This window comes from Diadema setosum, chromosome 13 (assembly GCF_964275005.1).
Source record: "Diadema setosum chromosome 13, eeDiaSeto1, whole genome shotgun sequence".
Lineage (NCBI taxonomy): Eukaryota > Metazoa > Echinodermata > Echinoidea > Diadematoida > Diadematidae > Diadema > Diadema setosum.
Genome location: NC_092697.1, coordinates 9,248,275 through 9,273,806, shown reverse-complemented (window position 1 = coordinate 9,273,806; position 25,532 = coordinate 9,248,275). Strand labels below are relative to the sequence as shown.

At 39.0% G+C, this 25,532-nt stretch overlaps 1 protein-coding gene across 1 annotated transcript in view; it reads left to right on the top strand.

The window, feature by feature from the left end:
* Positions 1 to 25,532, top strand: part of LOC140236885 (uncharacterized) — a 113,985-nt gene that overhangs the window by 13,434 nt on the left and 75,019 nt on the right. Inside the window, 2 exon segments of the mRNA XM_072316822.1 lie at positions 6,569 to 6,696; positions 14,282 to 14,435. Of these exon segments, the coding sequence (XP_072172923.1) occupies positions 6,569 to 6,696; positions 14,282 to 14,435 (282 nt within the window).

Genomic DNA, 25,532 nt, shown 5'->3' with positions numbered 1-25,532 from the left:
CCTCAGTGGCCACAGTGGTAGACTATCGATTACAGCTCAATGTAGTGCAACCTCAACAGAGCTGCATATGTTCCAGTGATCTTTATACAGCACCTAGTAGACAAATAGTGTATGGTCTTTACTTGTGCAATGGAACAAGATTTTGCACTCGATGAAGATGAAATGCATTATTCAACTCAGTTTCAACATTGTTGAATAGAGCATCTTTATCTTTCACCTTGTGCGAAATCTCATACCATCGCACCTGTGACCATTCACTATTTGTATACTGTTGACTGTCATTCAGTTTAAAGGGATTGTATAGTTTTGGTTGAGACCTAATTCCAGGTTTGTAACATTTTTTGGTGAGATAATGAGAAACCTCTATGAAATACATATTGTATGAAAGAGCATGTGATTCCATGAGGAATTCAATGTTTATTTGATGAAAATTGGTTTTGAAATGGCTGAGATATCCAAAACGGAGTGATTCTAATAAAGTGTGGGACCCACATTTTATTACGATTGCTTTGTTTTACTCTGTTTTTGGATGTTTCAGTCATTCCAAACCCAATTTTCATCAAATAAACTTTGAATTCCTCTTAAAATGGTATGTTCTGTACTATTTCATAAGGGTTTTCTTGGTATCTCGCAAAAAGTTAAAAGCCCAATTTTCATCTCCACCAATACTGTACCATCCCTTTAATATATATGCCAAAGTATCGTAGTGTGGAATCTTCATTCATCATGACTACAGGATAAGTAGAAAACTCCCTGTAATCGACTTTGAATGATCTGTGCTGAATCATCGTTGTACTGTAAAAGATTATGTAATAAAGCCGTCAATTACAATTGCTCAATGGGTGACTCCATATTCAAAAGCATGCTGACAATACCTGAAGGGGTCGAAGAAAAAAAAAATATCAGAAGTACAAGGTAGGTCATTGTAAAACTAATGCAAGTAGTTTGATATGAAAGTTTTGGAATGTGCTTAAACTTTGTGATGGCAAGGACAGACTGCCATAATGCTTGATATAAAAACAAAACAAAACAAAAAACAATAATAATATTTTATGTCCAGGCATGTGTGCTATCACAACTGAAACATCCCCCCCCCCAACCAATGCTGAAATGATCATTTCAAATCTATGCTTGTTGTGTGTTTGTGGTTTTGAAAACATATGATTCCTTTGTCGTGTTTTTGTAAAGAAGGAGAAGAAGAAGAAGAAGGAAAAAAAATGGATTGCCAGTTTAAGCTTGTTAAGAAAACAAGTGAATGGCGTGATTGTAATTGACCTTGAGAGGAAAATCTCCTCTTTCAATAACACTGTTTCTGCTGCTGGTGCATGATGGGAATCGTGTGATTACGGGGGTCAACAGATGTTGATCACTGCTTGCTTTTGTTGGGGTTAGCCTGCGGAAGCCGCAAACTACATCTTAAATCTTCATTGAATCCATGTGACATGGAGAATTGCAATCACTCCATGCTGTACATTTAATAGTGCACTTTTTTTTTTCCCCTCCTATCCCTTTTGGCACAAGCCCAGAATACTGGGCACCCTTTCGAAGGTAAATGCATTTTCCAGTTTGAATGTTTGATCACCTGGAAACGTGGTGGTGAGAGAGATTTTACCGAAGAAAACAGTTGATTTTTAAAGAAATACCTGACTGTATTTAGACGTCAGAATCATAAAAAGGCTTCACTGATAATGATGCGCTTGAAATCATCACATCTGTGGATTTTGTATTCCTATAGATGTTTTATCAGAAAATGTATGTCTTTTTACTGGAATCAATCTTCTTTTAGAGTCCAAAACATTTTTTTTTTCTAGTAGAAAACCATACATTGCTAGAAAGAAACCACCTTGGTTTTAATTTCAGTACCGGTATGTGATTTATTGCACAGAAAAGTTACTCTGCTATTTTTGGTTAGCTAACCACAGAAGAAGAAAAATGAACTGTGTTCACTGGCAGAAGACCAAAAACTCTAAGAACTACCAGTGGGGGTGTGGCTATGGAGACAAAGATTAGAACTGCATCATGTTCTGTTGACAACTTTAAAAGTGAAAGCAACAACTTCTTCTTCTTTTTTCCAGAAACTACCATCCATTACTGATATCTAGTTTCATACAAAAGTGCTGTAAAAGTGGAAATGTTTGCATGATGATTTTTTTTTTCATTTTTGTCCAATTTCAGTAAACATTGATTGTTTATAAATTTTATGGATGACAATATTTCTGTAAATATTTCTACATTTCCCCAAAGTATTCTTGTGTTCTTATTTTTATTGCTAGTTCAGTGAAGCATAAAATTTTGTGGAAATCTTTGAAAATGTCAATACCATGAAATAGAGTACTTACCAAAGTGGGATTTCATAGCCATTCATTGCCATGGAATCTGGTTCTTAATCCTCACCTGCCACAAGTATCTGTGAATACTATTACAAGTAATTCTGCTATTATCTCCAAACCATGCTTGCACCTGGTTCCAACCCAAGCTACAACAAAAGACTATGACAACATCACTTCTGTAGTCTATAGTCCATGTGTATGGTATTTTCTGAGCTGGCTTTGAAATTTGAGAAATAAATGAAAGCGTGTTATTTGTATAGAATTTTTGGGATGTTGTTGGAGTTACACTGTAGATACACTTTATTGTATAAACATTCCAAAACTTGCGAGTTACTTGTAGAAAAGGAAGAAATTGAGGTACACTGTATGAGTTGTCTTATATGGGTATTCTGCTAGATTGTGCTTTCTCATTTGAAATCATAAAATGAAACTGCAATTGAAAATTAATCTCTGAGAAATTGCTTCAAAATATGTCAGATTTTTTTTTTGTTTTTTATGGGGACATTTTGCAATGATATGGTATCCCTTTAATCAAACCCTTAAATAAAAAATTAATTCACTTCAATTAGACATGCTGTTATCTTGAAGCATTGTTACACTGCCCGTGACACTCATTCTGTACTTAAGAACTTTTTGTCAAAGCATGTACGAAACTCACACACACACACACACACTTTTTTTTTTGGTTTTTCAATAGTCTTTATTTGATTTCAATAATTTCACATGACAAAATATTCATCTTGAATGTATTCACACAATATACAATCAACAGCGATTGATCAGCGAAAAAAAAAAGATGCACACACACACACACACACACACACAATCTAGCAATTAGTTAAGTTGTTGTGGGTTATTACTAGAGTAAGAGATATGAAATACTATACAAGTCAATTTTTTGCACATGAATGATGTAGAATTGCTGTCTTGAAGGAACAATTTTTTGTTGTTTTCGTTTTATCAGTATAATTCTCAGTCTTCTAATGTAAAGCTGTACAAACTTCCTTCAATGCCACTCAGATGCATCTCAGATATACAGGCAAACACTCTGTGTACATTTAGATAGACTTTTAACTGCGCATGTGCGGAGAAACTCGGCACGGTAGAAAACTCATGCACGTGTGCTCACACGGATGCCCGAAAACCACATTTGTAGGCACCACTCCTGTGGGATCGCAGAAGAATTGTGTTACATCTAGTAGCTCCCATTAACCTTGTCATATTAATTGCCCCAAGTAAGATATTTACGAACTGTGGGTGCGGGATCCCGGGAACAATTGTTCATCGGGGTCGAATTTGAAACATTCTCCCCCTCCTGGTAATTGATGAGAAAGAGAAACGGAAAGTGGCGGCCGCGGGAATGTGGGGTTGAAAAACAACAATGGGCCGACCAAGGTGTAATTAAGCCCTTTTGTGGGAGACATATATCCAGAGTCCACTGCCGATTAGCCCTGAAATTTGTCAATTGGATTCAGCATGAGGTAGTTCCGCACGTAGGCCATTCCAATTTCCCCTTCCCCCCTCTCTCCATCTCCCGCATCCAAACTGGCCCTCCCGTTTCCGCGGCTACCATCCGAGGCATCGTCACACTCCATTGGGCCCAGAGTGCTGGGGGTTGGCTGGGGCCGGGATTGAATTCCCCTTCCTCTCCCCATGGGCCTGGCGGCTGTCACAGCTGGACATATTTCTCCCCGGCCCGAGCGCCACGGAAGTGACAGATCTGCTTTGTAAAACGTATCCCCCGCTAATGACCGTCTTCGGTAATCGTACCCACAATCCATCTTGAGCCACCGAGACGGCAGCGCCACGCACGTAGCCAGGGAGGAAAAGTTCAGCAAGTGAACGAGGCGATCGTCGACCTCCCCGACCTACCAGTAATTCTTGCTTTGATTTGTCTTCAGAGCATGGCATTTATTGGTTGGGTTTTGTTCAGTGTATTTGATTATTTGTGTATTTATCATTCATTTGCTTGTTTAATTCACTCTTCAGGTGTGAAAACTGTTGGACTCCCCATGTGGAGTGAGATGATGATGTTTGGACATACTCTTGAGTGCAGTCTTGTGTGCATTTTATCTTTGCGTACAATGTACATTTTACCAAATTTAAAAGACCTATGTGAAAACTGTATTCACAAGATGGAATAGGCATCACTTCATACATCTTGTACCTGTACATGTATATGTGATGGTTTTAATCTGTGTTGTCATGCCCTGTGCAGTATTGTGAAAGAATAAGATTTATTCTTACTTTTATATATTTCCTTTTTCTCTTCATTTAACCCTATAAAGCCCAAGCTATTTTGACCCCTTCCAGGCCCAAGGGGGGCACATTGTGCCCCCCTATATAAATTCTTTATTATATGATGTATCACCATCATATTTGGCACATGGATAGAGCAACTCATGCTCTACATGACCCAACATCTGAAATTTCTCAAGGTCACCTATTGAGGGCGCTGTTAACAAAAATATAAAGAAATACATAGGAAGTATGGCTTAAATCATATTTTTTCTTTATATTTCTTTATCCCCAGTATATATGCTTTCATTTTGTATCAATCATTTTCATATTTGCCACAAAGGAAAAGCAAGTCAACCGTCACTATTTGTTATGGTTGAAATTTCTCAAGGTCAACATGGGGGGCACTATTCATTACAATACATGTATAAAGAAATATATGAAACCTATGATGTATTGCTTGGGATAGGTGCATACTGATGTATATTGGTATCACATTTAATATTTCCATAATGTTGGAATTTTGAGTTTGTAGATTGATTATAATCTTGATGATCAACAAATGATATTACATGCAAAGCTTGTGTGAAAATGACACAAAATAAACGGGTAGTCTTTGGAAAATGATTTTTGATTATTTCTATTATATCTATTGTTTGATGCCTACGTCATATAAAAATAAAGGAAATGATAAGAAAACCATTTCCGGGTAATTCACAACCATAATTACTTCACATTTTGGTCCTTCAGCAAAACTACACAGCCAAGAAAACCCTCATTTCATCCATTATTATATTGTTGATTGATATTGGAACAGAAAAGCATGCAAAATCTGACAAACATGGTTGTCAGTTTACGGTTGCCATGGCAACCAGCAATATCAAACAAAGCTAGATTATATATTGAAATGTTTGCAATAAGATTTTAGGAAAAGTCACCAAATTTGGTTGAAATCGAGTAAAGGCTGTAGGAGTGGCAGACGAAAAATACAGTACCAGGGGGGCACAATGTGCCCCCCCCCCCCTTGGGCTTTATCAGGTTAATGTGGTGTGGGGGGAAAAATCCATGATTAACTCTCCATTGTGCTTCCAATTTCCGTCAAATTTTCGCTAAAGATGTCGTCAAGTATCAAAGTAGGACTTAATCCATTCAAGTTATACACTATTCGTGGTTCGAGCAGTACATCGTATCTGTTCATTGTACGCAGATGCTTAAAAAGGGTGCTCTTTTCTTGCTCTCAGAGGTGAAACCTGGAATTTATGGGTCAAATGTCTTCTCATTACCATCAAATGCTGAATGCTGTGATATTTCTAACACATGGCTAACCATAGACACTCCTGTCCAAATTACTGCTATATAATGCAGGAAAACACAAAGTTAAATGCAGTGTTCAAGATATAGATTAAAAGAATAAAACAATAAGGGTAGAAGTTTCTTAAATATTTAACATAGAATAACAAAATTGTGGATTATAAAGTTTTACACATTTTCATTACCCACTGATATTTGTTGTGCAATCATATATCCTGTATGCATTTTCTATGAGCACTGATGTCGTATGTATATATGCATGAATGTGTGTGTGTACACTTGTATGTGAATATGCAAGTGGGCTGATGCATTGGTGTCTAGCAGGTTGAAACATGTAGGTAGAGGATGTACCTCTATAAGAAGTTCATAATACATTCCTTAAAAAGAAAAAAAAAAAAATCCCTACAGTTCCTTAGCCAGAGATTTATGAAGTTTATTTCATTCACAAGTCTCATTTTCAGCACTAAATGTTGTTATTGTTACTTTCGCTTAGAATGTTGTAGTGTGTGTGTGTGTGTGTGTGTGTGTTTTTCAGATGTTGTGCAAAAATGTTAGTGTATCAATGCGGCGTGGTAAGACAAAAGTCCTCACGGACATTCCGGGTTAAGTGCATCACCAATGAAACGACAATCTATCGATTTTACAACTGTAGCAGTCCCCCATACTTTGTTTTGTGTGTGTGTCTGCAGGTAGACGAGGGAATCACAAGGACCATGGATCGATGTTGGAAGGACAGCAGATTGCCATCAGATTCGAAGAGGAAATGGTTGACAAGCCGCTGCCTGGGCAGAGATGTCATGTCACCGACGTCACGATGGTAAGGGGAAGGAGATGCAAAATTATCACAAATAGCCTTTAGCTGCTAAGAACTTCCTGCCCTCACACTTTTTTGTTTTTGTTTTTCAACAATATTTATATGATTTCTATAATTTCACATTCATGACAAAACATCTGTCTTGAATGTATGCAAACAATATACAATCAACAACGACTGATCAAACAAAAAATGATCGATCGGTAAGTGACTCAAAAACATGATATGCAGTTGAAATCTATACACAAACTTTACATGTAACTACAGACACACAAAAATACCCTCCTTACCTACCCCCTTACCTGTTCCCCCCTCCCATGCAGTTCTAGGGTCCCTCCTCACATCCCAATCCTACACTTCAGTAAGTTATATTCAATCATAAAAATTCCATAGTATGTTCAAGCCCTGTACTAAGAAATATAATAACAAATCATAGGCATTAATTCTAAGCTACAGAGAGAAAAAAAATTTGAACCCTTATAAAACTAATCTGTCTCCTTATACAAAACCTCAGCCACAATTTTCTTCAAACTTTCACTGATGTGATCTGCTGATATTGCTGCGTTCACTCAATCCACATGTAAAGGTGAACGTGATGATAAAAAGAACAGTTTCTTTCACGCTTTATCAGAGCATCCTAAAGTTAGAAGGAAATCATAAAAAAAAAGGAGGAAGAGGTGTTTTATTCCAGCAAACCTCAGAATAAGCTTGGACGTCTCTACTGCTCGGCAAGTAATAAGTGTAAGAGTCCGTGCGAGTTTACTTTTGTGCGTGATTTGTTTGATTGACATGTGGCGACGATGCAATTATGGGATAACAGATTTAAAGTCCATCCGGGACATCAGCCAGTGTTTGATACCAGCTGAAGACAGCATACTAAGACCAATATCATTTTCAGATGCAACGTGTTGTTGCTTTTATTCTTAAACAGAAGCAGAATATTTAGTCTCGCGTGAATTTAGATATCATGCCTACTCTGGACAATTCGACTATAAAAAGACAAATATTGTGGTATAAATTTTGTGTTGGTTTCCCAAAATTTGTAACAAGTTTTCAAAAAATAAAAATATCTGCTTATACCAATGCACAAAAATCTCTTACAAATCTTTGTGTGTGTGTGTGTGTGTGTGGGGGGGGGGGTATTTTTGGGCAGTAATATGTAGAATATGATATTTTTTAAATCTTTTTTTTTCTCATTATTGCACTTTTGACATTTTCAGGAACTACATTTAATAACATCATATACTCCGGATGAAATGATGTTGGTTTGAACTTCCACCATTTCAGCTAGTTTAGGACTATGCCTGTAAATTAGATTATGTGAAGTATAAAGAAAAGCTTGTTAATGTGAATAATGAGTTGATTTGATTTTCCTACCTCTAAATACAGAGGAAGTATCTTTAACCTCACACCTCACACCATGCAGTGAATGCAGCCAACGCCACATGGATATGTCATATCATCATGTTACCTTCCTTATGTCTACTTTCCCATGAAACCAAGGAACGGCTGTGAAATGCATGTATGTCTCCTCCCCCAACTCCCCCCTCCCCCACCACACTCCCTCATCCCACCACCAGAACACCCCCCAGTTTAGCCGCAGCTGCCAGGGGCAATATCGCGTGGAAGCGGTGACGCGTTGATGAATTCGTTTCCCCTGGTGGCGTGCTGGCGTAAAAACCGGCACATGAATGACACACTTGTCCTCTCAAATGGCTGTCCACATGTTCGTCCCCTTCCCCCCTCGCTCGCCATACACAAACATGTCTTTGTTCCCCAAACAATCGCTCAATTGTCATGTTTACATAACCTAATTGACAACTAAACTGTTGCATTAGCAGCTAGCGAGGGAACACAGATGTTGCGTTGTGGGCGGGAAAGTTTCTTGGGGGCCCTCATCCCTTCCATGATTCTCCCAAGCTACGGACCAAGATGCACAGGTTGGCTGTGTTCTGTGGTCTTGCTATCTTTCCCCGTACAGAGTTCTTCTGGGAGAAAGCAGACTTAACAGGTTTTCTTTCCCCGATTCTGAAAAAGCACAGGACTTGATATCGTAAGCGTAGATCCGTCAAGGACGAGTGGCTTTTGTTATAACACACGTTACTCATCCATAGATACCTGCCCGAGCATACTCGGGACTGGTCTTCAACGGATGAATGCTTGTAGCTCGAACTGCATTATCACGGATGGTACTGGTATTCTGTTGGTATAATCCAACCTTTCCATTCTAATATTAAAAGCTACCATTTTTTAATAGATCCTGGTCAAATGGGCATCAATCTCTTTGAACCACATCAGTATCTACTATAATGTGCAAAACAAAAACTTGTTGCTCTTTACATGTGATTCTCTCCACAAAGGAGGTCGCATTTGTGCAAGCGTTAGTTTGTTTTTCTCCTGGCAATTTTGTAGAAAAAGTTGTGAATGGTGTGAGATGAACTGTTTGGGGGGAGGTCAGAAGTGGACCAAGGAGCAAATAATTACTTCTTCTTCTTTTTTACTTTCCCATGAGCCAGGAGCCAGGAACTTTTACAATTATTACCTCCGCTCTCCACCAAGGAAGGAGGAGGTTAAGTGATCATCGGCATTGTTTTGTCTGTTTGCAAAATAACTGTCAATGGGCCGGATGCATAAGCGCTAGCAATTGCTTGTGCTAGCCTTTTACTCGAATCCGTATGCATAAAAACAAGCAATTGCTTGTGAGCAGAAGCTCTTGCTAGCAAGTACAAGCAATTGCTTGCTGTCCGCAAGCAATTGCTTAGAGACCAAGCATTTGCTTAAAAACGTATGCATAAAACATACCTTTTGCTAGTTCTTACTAGCAATTGCTTACGATTTTCCAAGCTCTGTAAAATGAGCTTGAGCTTTTGCTTATCTGGGACGTTCCCTTTTAAGTATCATTTTCATATTCATGGAAGAAAGACAACAATTGTGAAGGAGTGGTATAAATCTACAAGAAATTACTCTTAAGTAGAGTAAGAAATTTTTCATTTCAACAACGGGAATGTCCAGTGGTTAGCACGCAAAATTTGATGAAAAACAGGTAGGATGTCTCACTTCGGTGGAGAGCAAGGAGACGTCTCTCCACGTGCGATCTGGCAGATGCGGGCTATTGTAAGCAGTGGTGGGAATCAGCCAGTAATACGAGTGTGTGTATAGTTGTGTGTGTGTGCGTCTGTGTGTGCATTTATTAGTGTCATTTCATAGCTCTTCTGCTATGTCAGGAAATGTTTCTGCACACACATGCCCTTTCAAATGCATGCTGCCACACTCGCCTTTGTTCTTGTGTTCACACAGGTTTGACGTCCCTTTTGTTGAAAACGCAAGCAATTGCTTGTGCGGGACAAGCAAAAGGTATAAGCACTAGCAAAAGGTTCAATATGCATATGGATTTAAGCAATTGCTTGAGCTAGACCTTTTGCTAGACAAGCTTGTGCTTTTGCTTGAAGCAATTGCTTACAAGCAATTGCTTGTTTTATGCATTCGGCCCAATGTTCTGGATTTGGTGATCCAGAAAGGTTAAATTGACAGGAATGAAAAAAAAAAATCTTCTGTAGTAAATGTAGCACACTATTTTAGGGGAACGAGCTGCCTTGGTAGTGATCTGTGCCTCTCAGAGCAGATTCTCATATTTCTCTTATTTTATACCCAATTCCTGTTAGTGAAGGAAGAATTGCTATTGACATGTAGATATGACTTTGTTTGGTTCATCCACAGAGAACAATACTGACGTTCTTGTTTATGTGTGTCTATAGCCGTGGTCACAGTGGCAAGAGATTGCGAAGTTTAAGATCGCCAAAGTATTCGTGATCTTTAGTCGTCCATTCACACTGGCAGCCAAACTGCTCAGTCTTTGCTGATTCCACCCCCCCCCCAAAAAAAAAAAGCCTATCAAAAAAGTAAAAAAAGGCCATCAGTGGCGCGATTGCGATGAAATTTGGCACGCATGACACCCACATCATAATCTGCAAGATTATGTCTTAAAATTGTTTAAGTTATTGATTGCTTATCTTAATCGATTGATTATGCAAATCAAGTCCAACATCTTTTTTTTTAGCCTGCTAAACACTAATCAAAAGAATTGAGAGTTTATTTTCTTGTTTGTGTATTTGTTTTAAGATATTCTACAATTGTACATCTTCATAAAAACTTCCAAAAGTCATTTAGATTCTTATGTATTTTATTGTATGTGGAATTTTAAGGTCGTATGACCTTCCGACCATGAGACCAGGGTCCTGTTTCATTAAACTTGTTATCAGTGACAACTGCCACATTTCTGTGACAAATTTGCTCTTAGCCAATCAGATGCAAGGATTTCAGTAGCTTATAACAACTATGACAACTTGTCACTGATAACAAGTTTTATGAAATGGGGCCCAGGTGATGCACACTGCACCTGCCCTTATTACATGTACCTGCAACCCTGCCTCCCATGCGCTGTAGCACACATGCACGCGTGCAGCTAGCAGCTAGCTAAAAATGCACGACCACTTGAAAAATTCAACATGCCAAAACCTTTCGATCAGGTCATGCGACCTACATGAACAAATGTAGTTCTGTGACCTGATGCTTGGTGTTTGATGGCGCCAAACCAACAGACGGAAGGTTGCATGACCTCCGGTCGTTTCGTGCAAGGTGGCTTTGATGCACCTTGAACATGCATCATGAGAAACCATCAGGGCCATACTCTTGAAGGGAGAAAGTTAACTGTCACAGTCAGTGATGCCCTGAACAGGTCTTCATTGTCATAATTCAGGTTCATTAAGTCAGCTTGCCCAATGCATCAGGTGCTTTAATAGAACCTTAAACCCTCTCCATGCTTAATGATCCCCCTTCTACTCATTCCCTGGATTTCTTTGTGTTTTTTTGTTGTTGTTGTTGCTCCAGCTCTCTTTTTTTATTTCCTTCTTTTTCTGAGAGTATTATGATGGACCCCTTAACAGATGAAAAGGTCAAAGAACTAGCACATTCTCATTTTGTCCCTCTGCTATGTTACTCCGGGGCAGCTGCTGCAGTGATTACCGAACACCTCCCCTGGACTCGGGCTGGATTTTTCCTGGAACTCCTCTATCTCCGAGCCACTGAGAGTTCACCAGGGGGTGTGAAGTTCCCAAATAGAAGAGGCCAAGTACAGGGGGGATGGGGGGAAAGCGACTGTTTCTCCCATTTCCCATACTCCCTTGGGGAATGTTAGTGGCACCGTGGATAACCTCAGTTTATGCTGATCTTCTTTTGGTCTTTCTTCTCTCTTTTTTTTTTTTTTTTTTGGGGGGGGTGGTAGAGGGGGGTGAGGATGGGGGAGGAGGGCGGGCTATACATATGAGAAGAGGAAAGGAGGGGGAAAGTGTGCATAATTTCTTTACAACTTTACAACTCGAAAAGTTAGATGCCCTCCTTTTTACCAGCCTCCGTTTTCCCTCACAATGGAGGCCATAAACTTCTGCCGGCACGACATTTAATAGTAAAAATGGGGACGGAGAGTTCCTACGGGCTCGCAAGTGAAGGAGACTCGAGATCTTCCTAATCCCATTTTATTTTCTCTGAAAACTTTGAGGGGTATTCCAGTTCATACCTGTAAGTGATACATAACGACCATGAACTGAACTTTGCAGCTCCCACACTCTACAAATCTGTTTTGTGTGGACCTTTGTATAAACTAGGGTGTATGTTCTGTTCAGTGAAAATTCCTGCAAAAAGTCAAAAAAGAGGCCAAAGTATGCTGTACATTAAGTGTGGAATGAAGGTCATCTACTTCAATCCTGTAGTAGGAGCAATGCACGGATTTCCAGTGTCTCGTACAGTTTCTGGTCACAGAGAATACATCATCCTTCATTAAAAGCTTTATAACAGTCTTTATCCTAGGTTACATATGGATTGATTGATTGATTACTTTATTGTCCACTCTGGAAATTCTTTGTACATTGGATATCGCAACAAAATAAACAGTCAACACATCACAGGTGCACCACATATGCCTGGTTTCCTAACATTTGATCATTATCTATGGGAATTTCCACAGTCTAAGCTTAAAATACACCCATAAAGATGTTGATGCGTCATTTGCCGGCTCTGACTTTAGCCAGAAATATCCACTGGTAATAGTATGGTATGAAATATATAGGCATAGGCAGAATATTAATTAGACAAAGGAGATTTTTTTTTTTTTTTTTTTTGGGGGGGGGAGGGTCAAAGGTCAAGAACAAAGGTCACTTTACTCTGCTCAAAGCATAATTTCCTGGCTGTGACTTCAGCTAGGAATTTCCACTTGTGATAATGAGTTAGAAGGAAGGACAGATATCGACAATTTTTGAGACAAAATGATGGCAGTGAAAGGTCCGTGATCAGGGGTCATTTTACTGATGTTAAGAATAATATCAGACACGAATATCAATATTTTTTTTTAGGGTGGAGCAAAATAAACAATTATCTGTGTAAAATGAGAGGGGATTAAAAGTCAACAGTCACTGACATTTTGACCAAGAAGGTCATTTTTCAGCCACCATTTCAGTTGGATATGTCTGATGGGTAATTTGTTTAAGTATGGGGCACAGAAACACATTCGGAAATATGTCTGTGTGAAGAGGTCAAAGATTCTTACATGAGGTCAAAGGTCAAGAACAGTGAACTTCATCATATTGCAAAGGAGGGATCACACTTCGAGTGGAATATAGTGATTGCATGTAAAGGTGAATGCAACCTGACATCTCCAGATCAGCAGCCTGTAGTGAATTCAACAGAGTTCAATGATACTGTTGTCCTGGATGTACATATGTGCAGGACTTGTTAGTGTTTGCTATGGCAATCATTGGTCACAGTGGCATTCCAAATTGCTGCATCTTCTACTGTTGCCCGACGTCCCTCTTGCTACTCACAAGGAACATCCCTTCGTACCTCTTCCTTGCTCTCATTATGAGAGGTTGCCTTGGCAGATTATCTGGCATAATTTCATGCCGTCGATGGAAAAAAAAAATCTTCAACTCTTGCACCAACCATCCACTGGCATGTTGGTGTTGTCGTACACAGTCCAGCTTTTCCCCCCGACTTCTTGACTCTAGTGTTTTTATCTTTCTTTACTGAAATATGGATTTCATGTTTCAATTTTGATGTGATGACGGGGCATGTGTTTTAGCTACAAATAAGTATTTCATTCAATCGAGCGTATGGCACAAATGTGCGTATGGCACAAATGTGCCTGGTTGATACCGCTTCCTGGCTATTGCTAGTCACCTGGGTCGAAACACGAGGGGTTGGCAACATTCTCCCGTTTTCTGTAGTGGGTGAATAGGGGACCACTTCACTGGGTTGGCACCCTGTTCTTTGCGTTGAATGAATGAGGTGGGACCTTTTATGTGCATGAGTAGTGTCTCTCACATAGGACCTCCATTTAATGTCCTATCCAAGCAACATAGCTAAGTACTGTAAAGCTCTGACCTGTTTACAGTGTTTTGGTCATTGAATATTTATATATTTTTTTTTTTGGGGGGGGGGGTGGAAATAGGGGTAGGTAAGAAAAAAAAAGAAAAAATACAGTTCAGATCATTCTTTCAGTGTGCCTTTTTGTGTGCTTATTTTGTTTTGTGTGTCGCAGGCCACTGGGGTGTCGATGACAATAAAGGAGCTGTATGGGATTCGTCTGAAGCAGCTTGGAGACCCGACCATCCGCACGCGGCTCTACTTTTGTGGGACTGGAGCGCGACCGGAACGCATTGGCAGAATCATGTGCAATGGATTCTCTGAGGAAGGTGGGTCTCTCTCTCTCTCTCTCTCTCTCTCTCTCTCACTGTTTTTGTTTTTCTTTTTCTTTTAATGGATGAGGCATTATCTTTTTACTGTTAATATCCTATGATTTAGACAAATATCTAAATTAAAGGTGTGTCACTTCATTGGCACAAGAAACATGTGTTATTCCAAGTATCCCATGGTCCATTTAAGTTTTGTCATGTTGTACCATGTTCAGTGCGGGTTTCGTCATGGTTGCTGCACATTTTGTCCCATTTTGCTGCGTTTTGTTGAAGTTCTTGCAGCAAACTATGGTAGCTGTTTCGTCACGTTCAGTCAGGTTGCGTCCTGGCGTGTGACAATTTATGGGCCGGGCATGCTACGGTGCATTGCTTTTTACTACCATCTGACTCGGTGCTTGCAGTCTGAGAGGGCATATAAAAGCTGGGCCTGGCAAGAGTACTTCATTCACATCTGAGCTTTAGATGATACACAGCTACATACTGTATGCCCCATTTGATTAGTAAGTTTGATTATTTCACGCGGTGGGACTTCTTGACCCATTCACAAAACATCTGCAAGTTTGGAATGGCAAAAGTACTCTTTTTTTTTAAGGACCTCTGAATGTAGTTTTAGGAGACAAATTTGAAAAAAAAAACAAACAAACAAGTTTACGATCAAGTGAGTTGATGTGGTGTACGTTGGATACCACACATAAAACCTGTTGAATGTTTCATCTATTCTCAAAAGAGCGGAAATTTCAAATTTTATGTTTTTATGTTTAAACATACAGGTATGAGAGTTGTATGCACCTCTTAAGTTTTTGGAGGGAGTGCACTTTATAAAGGTAGCAGCAGAAGTCAATTTTTTTCAGGGCGTTAGCACTATGCTTTTTTCCTGTGACTCATCAATCACCGCGGTGACAAAGACAATGAAAACTGCTCAAAACAATGCATAAGTTTATCAAGAAAAGTTTCATCCTGTAACTCTTCAGTCACCATGGTGATATGAAGACAATGGAGACCTCTCCAAAACGTGCAGAGGTTTATCAAGAAAAATGGGTCATGAGTTTGACGACGTACCCATCTATGCATGTGTTTAGTCTGTGACAGCATCAATTTTCTTGCAGCTGATGTTAAAAAAAAAGAAAAGATGAAAATTGGCTGTATACTGTTGTCAACAATAGGATGCCGTCTGCGCTTTCTTTTTTTTTTTTTTTATCATCCGTACAATGCTCCCAGTCAGTACTGCACCCAAACACCAGGTGGATTTCAACAGAACTCAAGAGGTAGAGACTTCATACGTGTGGAATCCTTTCAGTAACGAACAAAAAACATTTCCAGGAAGATGTCGCAAAGTATCTACTTTGCTTCTACCAATTACAAGCTGGTTTTGAGGCCTGGTTGATAAACCCTGTCTAGTTAGGAGAAGTCAAAGCAGGGATGGTGAGTGATCGTCTTTTGCTTCAGAGATGACGTGGAATCTGTTAAAGTCGTAATATGCCACCAAAGCCAGCTGAGAGTCAGTGACACAAAGTTTGTAGTTTTCCCTTTTGGACGTTTAAAGGTAAAACGTGGTTTCCATATGACCGCTGAAACTGTTCATTTGTGTTCTGAATTGGAGACCAATGCATAAGAAATGCATGAAGCAATGCTGAGATAACATGATTTCAGTTGAGTAACAACAAATATGAGAAATACACGTATTACCCGAAAAGACATGCCGGAAGCACTGCAGTCTCAGAGCATACCTGATCATGGTTGCTACTCGATGTTTCATAATCGATTACATTGGTTTATACATACATCACGTCATAGCACTATCCATCGCCTGAGTGTGAATTGCATGCAGCTTGAATTAGCTGCCTTTGACTCAATACTACGGCGTGGACATGATTCAGTCGTAACGTGCTACCAGCATTCCACATACAACACTACTGAACGGATTGGTCGCTTCAGGAATAAAAGTCGTATGTATACGATGAAAATTAATGTACACTTTTGATCTCATAAGACTCCAAAACAACTCATTATCCCAGCAAATCGCGTTGGCCAGACAAGGGTCTCAATAAGCCCTTTCGATATATTGCAAGCAACTTCCAAATGGTTGGAGATGAATTTTGAACCATTCTGAAAACTATGTTTTTCCTTTAAGGAATGACATTGTAGATGCACAATGATGTACCATTGGTCTTATTTGGAGCAATGCAACCCCTTCGATTAAGCCCTCATTACTACCAATACAGAGTAGATTAGATAACCCAAATGTTAGAACTTTGCAGATTACGTGGAATCCATGTGTCTGAGTTTTTGGTGTGTTTTGAAATTGGAGGTCAAAATTACAATAGAAAAAGAGGTGGAAACAGTTCTTGTTCATGAATGTGGTTGTTTTATTCATTTATGTATTTTCATCATTTTATGTTATCATTCTGTGATAAACATGTCAGCCCTTGAAGTAACATATATTTTCCACATGATTTTTGTTTAATCAACAGTGATAAAGAATTTGACTGAAAACCATTTGGGGAAGGCCTTTTTTCAGGGTTGTTCCTAGAGGGCAATTTTCCGTAATCAATCGATCAGTCACCCAATTATCATTAAATGACTGCAAATTCTAATTTGGTCTATTCCAATGTTAGCATAATGCTTACTTTATTGATACCATGTAGCTATGTGTTGGCTTAACCCATTGAGGACGAGCTGATTTGCTACAACACGCATTTCCCATAGACCCTTGCCCGAGTATACTCGGGACTCGTCCTCAACAGGTTAAAGACCCAATAGCATGGGGATTCATGTGTGGTCCAGGTGAATTGATCTTCTTTCGCTGCCCACCGGGGTACATTCCAAAACCATGAATATGTGCATCGAAGCGCATGCTCATCGGTAACCGTCAGCTCCACTCAGGATTCTCCGGCTTTGTCTGCACTTGGTTCCATGACATTTGCTCCTGCGACTATTGCTCCCCTGAAATATCTGCACGCTAAGCCAAACATAAATTCTACCCACAAACATTATCCTAATCCTAACCCTAATTCTCACATCAAACTAAACGTAGAACCCCATCACAACCCTAACCCTAACCCTAAGTCCTTGGAGAAAGTAGGACCGGAGCAATTGTCGCAGGAGCAAATGTTGTGTCACCATGTACATGGAAATCAGTGATGACGCTGTTCACAATTCGTTATGGGGAGTCTCGAGTATATCCAAGCGGGGCCAGCCTTCTCACTCTAAGGTATTCCCACACTTCTGGCTCTATTATTGTAAGGATTATGCAACTTTGTAGATTGAGCTGTATGATGATGCTAAAATGTATGGAAAAAAAACAAAACAAAACAAAACATTCTAGCACACAGAAGTTTGGAGAAGTCTGTTGTCACAGGGCTGTCAACCTTGAGTGAGAGTTTGGAGTGAGATACCTTGAGGGAGCGAGTGACCAAACCCAAGGGAGCAAAGGGACCATGAATATCAGGAGACTAGTTCAAGGTATTTTATATTTAAAATGATAAGAATGCAGGTGAAATGCAAGAATTATGTACTGTTTACGCGAATGATTCGCAAAGTTTTTATTTTTGCAAATTTTGTGAGTCACGCGCTATTTGCGATTTTAAAGACACAAAAAATATTGACTCTGATCCCGCTATGAATGTGACATGCAACGTATACATTTTTCTGTTTAGTATTGTACTCCATGATTGCAAATTTAATAACTCGCGAAATCGTCAGGAAGTCCCAATTTGCAAGAATTTAGACTTGCTAAACCTGTGGCATATACAGTAATATAACAACTAAACATGCAAATATTTGATTGCAAAAATGTTTACATTGCTCTCAATTTAATCAAAGTTTTTGATGCTTTTCTGAACAAGACTTTTCATTTAAAGCTACAGTTTATCGAACCTAGTTTTCATGTGATGCTTCACAATTGATTGTCAAAACCTTCAACAGTGCATGCGACATCTCAAGACCTTTTCAACACATCAATGTGTCGTATACTGTATACGCCATATATTTCATGAGTCTAAATTTTCGTGAATCGGAATTCCCAACGATTTTGCGAGTGGTTAAATTCGTGATCGTGGAGTCTTGTCCTGAACGGAAAAGTGTAAACGCGTACATCACATTCACATCGGGATCAGAGTCAATATTTTTGCGTGTCTTTAATTTTGCGAATAGCACCTGACTCGCGAAATTCGCAAAAATGAAAACCTCGCGAAATATTCGGCGTATACAGTATACAATTACTTTCATGGAAATCGAAGACAAGGAGAATTTCAGTCTGTGTAATGGACATATTTGTGGTAAAATCTCACCGAATAAAAAAGATAAAATATTGAGATGATGACAGACAGAAAGCAAACAATGGAGAGGTCGATCCGAGATACAGAGGCGTAAGTCTCAGCAAAGTGTCATGAAGCAGAGAAAAGATCCATATTTTTGACATGCTTCATACTGACAGAGATTAGAAACAAGATTAACAATTTCAGCTCCTGTACAGTAAGCCTCCAAGATTTCTGACATTTAGCTCTGGAGGAGTCATAAAAAAACCCAGCTGAGAGAAAAGTCGTTCGGCGAGAAAAGCAAAAAGATTAAGAGGTCGGAGTTTGATTGTTGGGTGGACTCGTAAAAAAGGGAAAATAGAATATTAAGTGAGTGTCTGATGCAATAAGGGGGGAAAGATGTTTGGATCGTATCAGCCAAATCAATAAAAGTCAACGACGGTTCGGGCAGGGGTGAACACTATTGTCTGCCCGCGATTCTTTGCAACTTTAAAAGTCAGAGCCACGTGTAAACAGGCCGTTAATCATCCCATTTCACGTGGGCAACGTGTGGAAGAGAGGAGTGTTTTCTTGAGAAAGACACGTCACCGGGATGCAGGCATAGAAAAAAAAGACACTCACCAGTTCCATGGCCTGGGGCAGTAATCTCTCTTCTTGCATGTCAATGCTGTGATTTGCTAGTCCTCTTTGCAATCCCTCAAACTTCTATGCATTGATCCAAAGTGGAATCAGACCACCATTTTCTATACCTTTGATAACAAAATCCTGTATGCTAGCCTTGGTGATCCATCAAGTACCAGAAACTCCTGATTTCTGTGTTTTAGGAATTTACTTTTTTTTTGTCATGATTTTCATTACTCACTATGAGTGTCTAATAGTGGCAAACTTTTGTAAATGTGATTAATTCTACTGCCAGTTCCTGCAATCCTCTGATATCAAGTGGGCAGTGATTTTCAGAAATTACTGTAAAACCAAAAACATTCGCAGCATGAAATTTTCGCATATTGGAGCCAGTGGCCTTTTCTGCAGCACAAAACTTTGATGAATCACCTCTACACCACCAGCATTCAGTACATCATGTATACAAACATCTTTTTTTTTTTTCTAATGCTAATGCTAATCTTCTGCAAGTTGCCTTTCAGTTCGATCTTTTATGATTCCAACTGGACGCTCAAAATAGAAATAAAACATTGAATGACATGATACGATTTCATGCACATCAAGAAAAGCACTCCGAGAGTGCAGACCTCCGCCAAGCAGCTCATTTCAACCACTGATCTTATTCTTCTGTAGAGATCAGTGATTTTCTACCTATACATATTTTATACATGTTAAAAATTGCCCAATTCCCCCCCCCCCCCCCCCACTCCCAAGCCTTTTGTTACGTCATCAATGCCAGATGTGCGGTGCGCCTTGCCCTGGACCTGAAAACTGTAGTGCACATATGAAAACCCAAAAAATTTGCAGCTTGAACTCTCAAGTTCATTGACTCTACCTTCAAAAATATCAAAAATCCTTAGTAAAAGCCATAAAAATTCCTGGATCACTTCCCAAATTTAATTATATGTTCCTTGTGTCATTCTTGGCCTTTCCTAAAAGTTTCATGCTAATCCGTTGGCAACTTTTTGAGTTATTTTGCACACGGACAAACAAACAAACCAATGGTAATGAAAACATATAACAAATATATTTGTGAAATACCCCCCTCCCACTCCTAAGTTTTGATATTGTCTCGACGTTTGTAACTACGCATACAATATAGGAAGGGTGCCAGAGGTACTTTTTTGTTTGTTTGTTTGTTTTTTATTTTTTACATTTTTCTATCTCTGTTATTGTAATTGGAGACACCCCCTTCAGTATGCTATCAAAACAAGGTGTAGATTTGCCAATTATGTGTTGGGCAAAATCGTGAAAGAAAGGACAAAGGTCACTGAACTTTTGGCTGAAAGTGTGTTTCTCTCTGTATTATCAACTTCAGCTAGAAAAATACATCTGTATTATGATTTAGGAGGAAGGATAGAAATGATAAACAATTGTTATAGTTGAAATGGTAGGGTAGGGGTCAAAGGTCAAAGAAGGCTACTGCTAATGGTCCCATGCTATCAAAACAAGGTGTAGATTTGCCAATTATGTGTTGGGCAAAATCGTGAAAGAAAGGACAAAGGTCACTGAACTTTTGGCTGAAAGTGTGTTTCTCTCTGTATTATCAACTTCAGCTAGAAAAATACATCTGTATTATGATTTAGGAGGAAGGATAGAAATGATAAACAATTGTTATAGTTGAAATGGTAGGGTAGGGGTCAAAGGTCAAAGAAGGCTACTGCTAATGGTCCCTGAACTTTGACACAAAAAAGGTCATTTTCTTGCCATGACTTTAGCTTGGAGCAGCTATTGATATCGTAGCTTGATACAATACATTGATGTAAATAGCGATAAGTAATTACAGGATTGTTGATGGAAGGTGACATTTTGAAAGTTGAAGATCAAAGTTAACTGAAATTTGGAGAAAAAAAAATCATTTCCTTACTAAGCTAAGAATATCTTTGAATGGTATCATAAAATGACAGGACTAAAAGACATAAATACTCAATGATGTATGTGAAATTTGTTTTCAAGCCATAAATTCAGATGGGAGGGACCAGATGGGGACATAATTTTGCGAGAAGTAGAGGACTTCTTTCATTTATGAACATTATATAGATATGAAATTTGGTCAAGATGTCACTTATTAACACTTTCAGCAGATATATGAAGAGTTTGTTTGCAAAAACCGATAAGTCCATATTTGTCAAATGGAGATATTTGCGCTTAAAGGTCAAGAAAAATAAAGAGAATAATAAGAAAATTTTGGCTTCTTTTGACCATAACTTCAAAAATATACCTTTATATGTAGTGACCAATATATCGTTTAAAAGGTATTATTTTGTACTTTATGACAGAGACCGTACTTCAAAATCTTCAAAAATGGACTTATTGGTTTTTGCAAACAAACTCTTCATATGTCTCCGGCACTCCATTCAAAGCAAAATGCAGTACTTAAGAAATACAAACTACACATTTTGCATTTCTGAGTACAAAGCAGTCATGCAGTTTTAATGTTGTTGTGTTTATTTCATAATGCATACCATTGCAAGACTGTTGGCATATTTGCGTTCATAGTTTGTCCTGATTTGGCCAATTCTTGACAGTGATCAGTTATTATATTTTATTCCATGTATGAAAACACACACACACACACACACACAATAATGTGCAAGCTCTCTTCAGAACTAACCATCCTATGCAGTGCTCATTAAGCACTATAATTATAGTGCACTGTAAAGAGAGAGAGAGATTTTGCCTAGCCTATTGATATCAGACCCAACTTTGACATGCAATTCGACATGCTCATTAAGCACTATAATTATAGTGCACTGTAAAGAGAGAGAGAGATTTTGCCTAGCCTATTGATATCAGACCCAACTTTGACATGCAATTCGACATGCAAACCTAACACAGGGGAAAAAAAGTCACATATCCTTGCATGAAGGCTAAACCTGCCTGCTCTTACAGCTGTTGAAATGACAATGCACTTTCCCTGCCTCCAAAAAGGAGCGTCAAAAATCGCCATGTGACTCTCCACAAGTCTCCAGAGTAGCCCATAAACCTGTCTATAAACACTTTGTGAGCCACAACTGTGAGTTAACAAATGTTAACCACCTCGCAACCGCCACCTACCAACACCATCAACATTACACACAGACTTGTTGCCAATTGTAGTGATAGGGTTATTCAAACTTAGAAATACCCACCCCTAAAAAAAAAAAAAAAAAGGAAAGGAAAGAAAAAGAAGGAAGTTTAGACTCAGTCCATATGTCTCCCCCAAGTTGTTTCATTGTATTTCCAAGCTTGGACTGGACAGGTCTAAGAGAGACAGAGGCAGAGACAGACAGACAGAAAGACAGAAGTGAATCGTCTTGGTGATGAATAACATTTAAGGGAAGAAACACAATTACAAGTATTCTCTTCTTCAATCTAAGGATAGCTGCATAGTGAAATATAATTATGGCCTGATCTGCCAGGTTGTATTTGTTATAAAAAACACACACACAAAAAAAATGGAAGAAGTAGATCAGTAAAAATTTGGAGGGGGGAATAATTAGACACATGTGAAAAAAAAAAAGTCATGAATCTTATACATTCAGAGAGTAACACAAATTAGCAACTCTGCTTGATCTGGTTTTCAGCAGCCCTCCATTCGATTTGTACATGAAAATTCACCAGTTTTACTTTTTTTCTCCTGAGCAAAATTTTCTTCAGACCTGTTCTTGGGGTACAGTTGGATCAATACATTTTTGTGTGTCCTCCTCAGTGGATAAGTTTTGACTATGCCCAAACATTTTGAAAAATTGAAATTATTGAAATTATCTAAACAAAACAAATGGAAAGTTGTTCAACTTCTTGATCACACAGACTTGCCAATTTGTAGTGTGTGTCCTGAGCGTTGATGTTTGATGCTGCTGCATTGCTGAGCTCATTTTTGCAACCACATTTTCTTCTATAAAGCATTAAAACTCTCCATTATTTTTATTAGTAGTAGTAGTAGTAGTAGAAGTAGCAGTGGTAGCAGTAGTAGCAGCAGCAGCAGTAGTGGCAATAATAACAGTAGTAATAGTTATGGTCTTCTATTATTCTTGTTATCTTTACTGGTATTATTATCATCAGTAGTAGTGGAAGCACATTGTAGTTTATAATAGAATTTATTTGAATGGTCTCCCTGAGTAAATCTCAAAACTCCTGAGATGCACTGTGTCCTTCGTCTTGGATAGAAAATGAGGCTGCCAGCTGCATAACACACTTTCAGTCTTCGTTTTTGTTTTTTTTAAGGCATGTAAACAATGATCAGAGGGTGTTCCAAAACTAAAGTCATGCTGAGCGAATTCCACTATGCATCACGCAAGTCACGTAGAGTTCATATAGGAACCAGAGAATGACATCATGCGCTCGGTGCCAAGGACCTCACGGCGCGCGCAAATCGCCTAACAACTCCACGCCGCCTCGGTGACGACTCAAAAGTGAAAGTCTCTCTCTGGCCGGGTGCATTCCTGAAGGTGGTGGTTGCCAATTTTCTTTCTTTTTCTCTCTCTTTTACTTTTTTTTTTTTGAAAATCACAAATATGACATATTTGAAATAATTCTGTAGCATTTACCCTCGCCAATCGATGACATCTTCCCGAATTTGAAGCGATGGAGGAAATCTGTTTAGGCCTACATCGTAGAAACTGGATTCCACCACCGGTTGGTTTCTTTCCTTCCCATCCCTGTACCAACTCTACTGTGTCCCCAAACTGATCTGCAGCCAGGGCATGTTCGTTCATGTTCAGCTGGAACCACAGGAATGTTTAAAGTGGCATTTCAGTGTCACCCCCCTTCTCAAACAACTTTAACCATTAGTGTGAAAAAGAAAATGGCAAAGACAGAGATTCAAAGAGACAAAAAAGGAGAAGTAAAACCACTCTTCACTTTAAAGGGAGGTTATAGTGTTGGTCGAGATGAGGATTCAGCTTTCAACCGTTTGTGAAATAGGCAGAAACCACTCTATGAAATGTTAAAGAACATACCGTGTACAATTCTAAGAGGAATTCAAAGTTTATTTTATGAAAACCAGTTTTGAAATGGCTGAGATATCCCAAAACAAAGTAAAATTTCAAAGATTTCAAACCGTTATGTTACACTTTCAACCACCTTTGAAGACGTAAACATTGATCAAAGTGTGGTTTAAAACCTACTGTATGCCATGAAGAGTATTCGATACAAATGTAAGTCATGTAGAGTTTATCGAAACTCAAGAGTGACATCACGCGCTCGGGGCCAAGGACCTTGCAACGTGCACAAATCGCAACCCCACGTCGTCTCATTGACGATTCAGAAGTGAGAGTCTGTCCAGCACTCCGCATTCCTCAAGACTACGGTTGCCAATTTCTCTACTTTTTTTTTTTTTTGGGGGGGGGGGGGAGGGGGTCTTTTTTGTTGCTGAAAATACCAGGTGTTTGAAATGAGTAGTTTAGATATCATCATAGAGTAGTAGATTATTACTACCTGAGATACCAACTACATGTATTACTTCTTTTTGCAGTATTTTGTACATTCCCCCCCCCCCAAAAAAAAAAAAAATACTGCGGGTTTCATGGAAAATACTGCTTTTCCGAATTGTATCACTACACATGTCTGTTGCAGGATAGGTAGAAATACTGTTTTTCCACACAAAAAAAAAAAAATGAAAAAAAATGTGCCTTTTCTGCCATCAGAATATTACAGCGCTGTTTTTCGAGTTTGGTATATATCCTGGTTACTATTACAGTGCTTTATGAGTACACTGACCCTCGATAATGTAGTCTGAGCAAATCAGTGCATTATCCCTGTGGGCACCATTGGCCATGTGCTTTTATAGTCTTTTCCTAAGTTTTTTTCCTAAACTTAGGAAGAAACTTAGGAAGGGGCCTAGAGTATGCAAATTTCTGACTTAGGAAAAAGTTGGTATTCTACAATGCACTTAGGAAAGAATTTTAGGAAAATATTTAGGAAAGCCCCCACCCATGTCTTAAGTATGTTGTTAAGAATAGCAAGTTGCAAAACATCGTGATAGGTGCACTTGTCAGTCACTGCACGCAACATGTTCACTGTACTTTGATGCGCAAAATGGGCATGAGAAAGGGGACATGCCACGCACACGTGTATTTGACCCTACATCATAGTAATATGCCATTGTCATTGGTTGGTCCCTTTTGATACGGCGTTTCATATTGGCTTAAGAAAGGACGTGGGCGGGGATGAGGATGGCCTGATTTGCATTAAGAAGTTC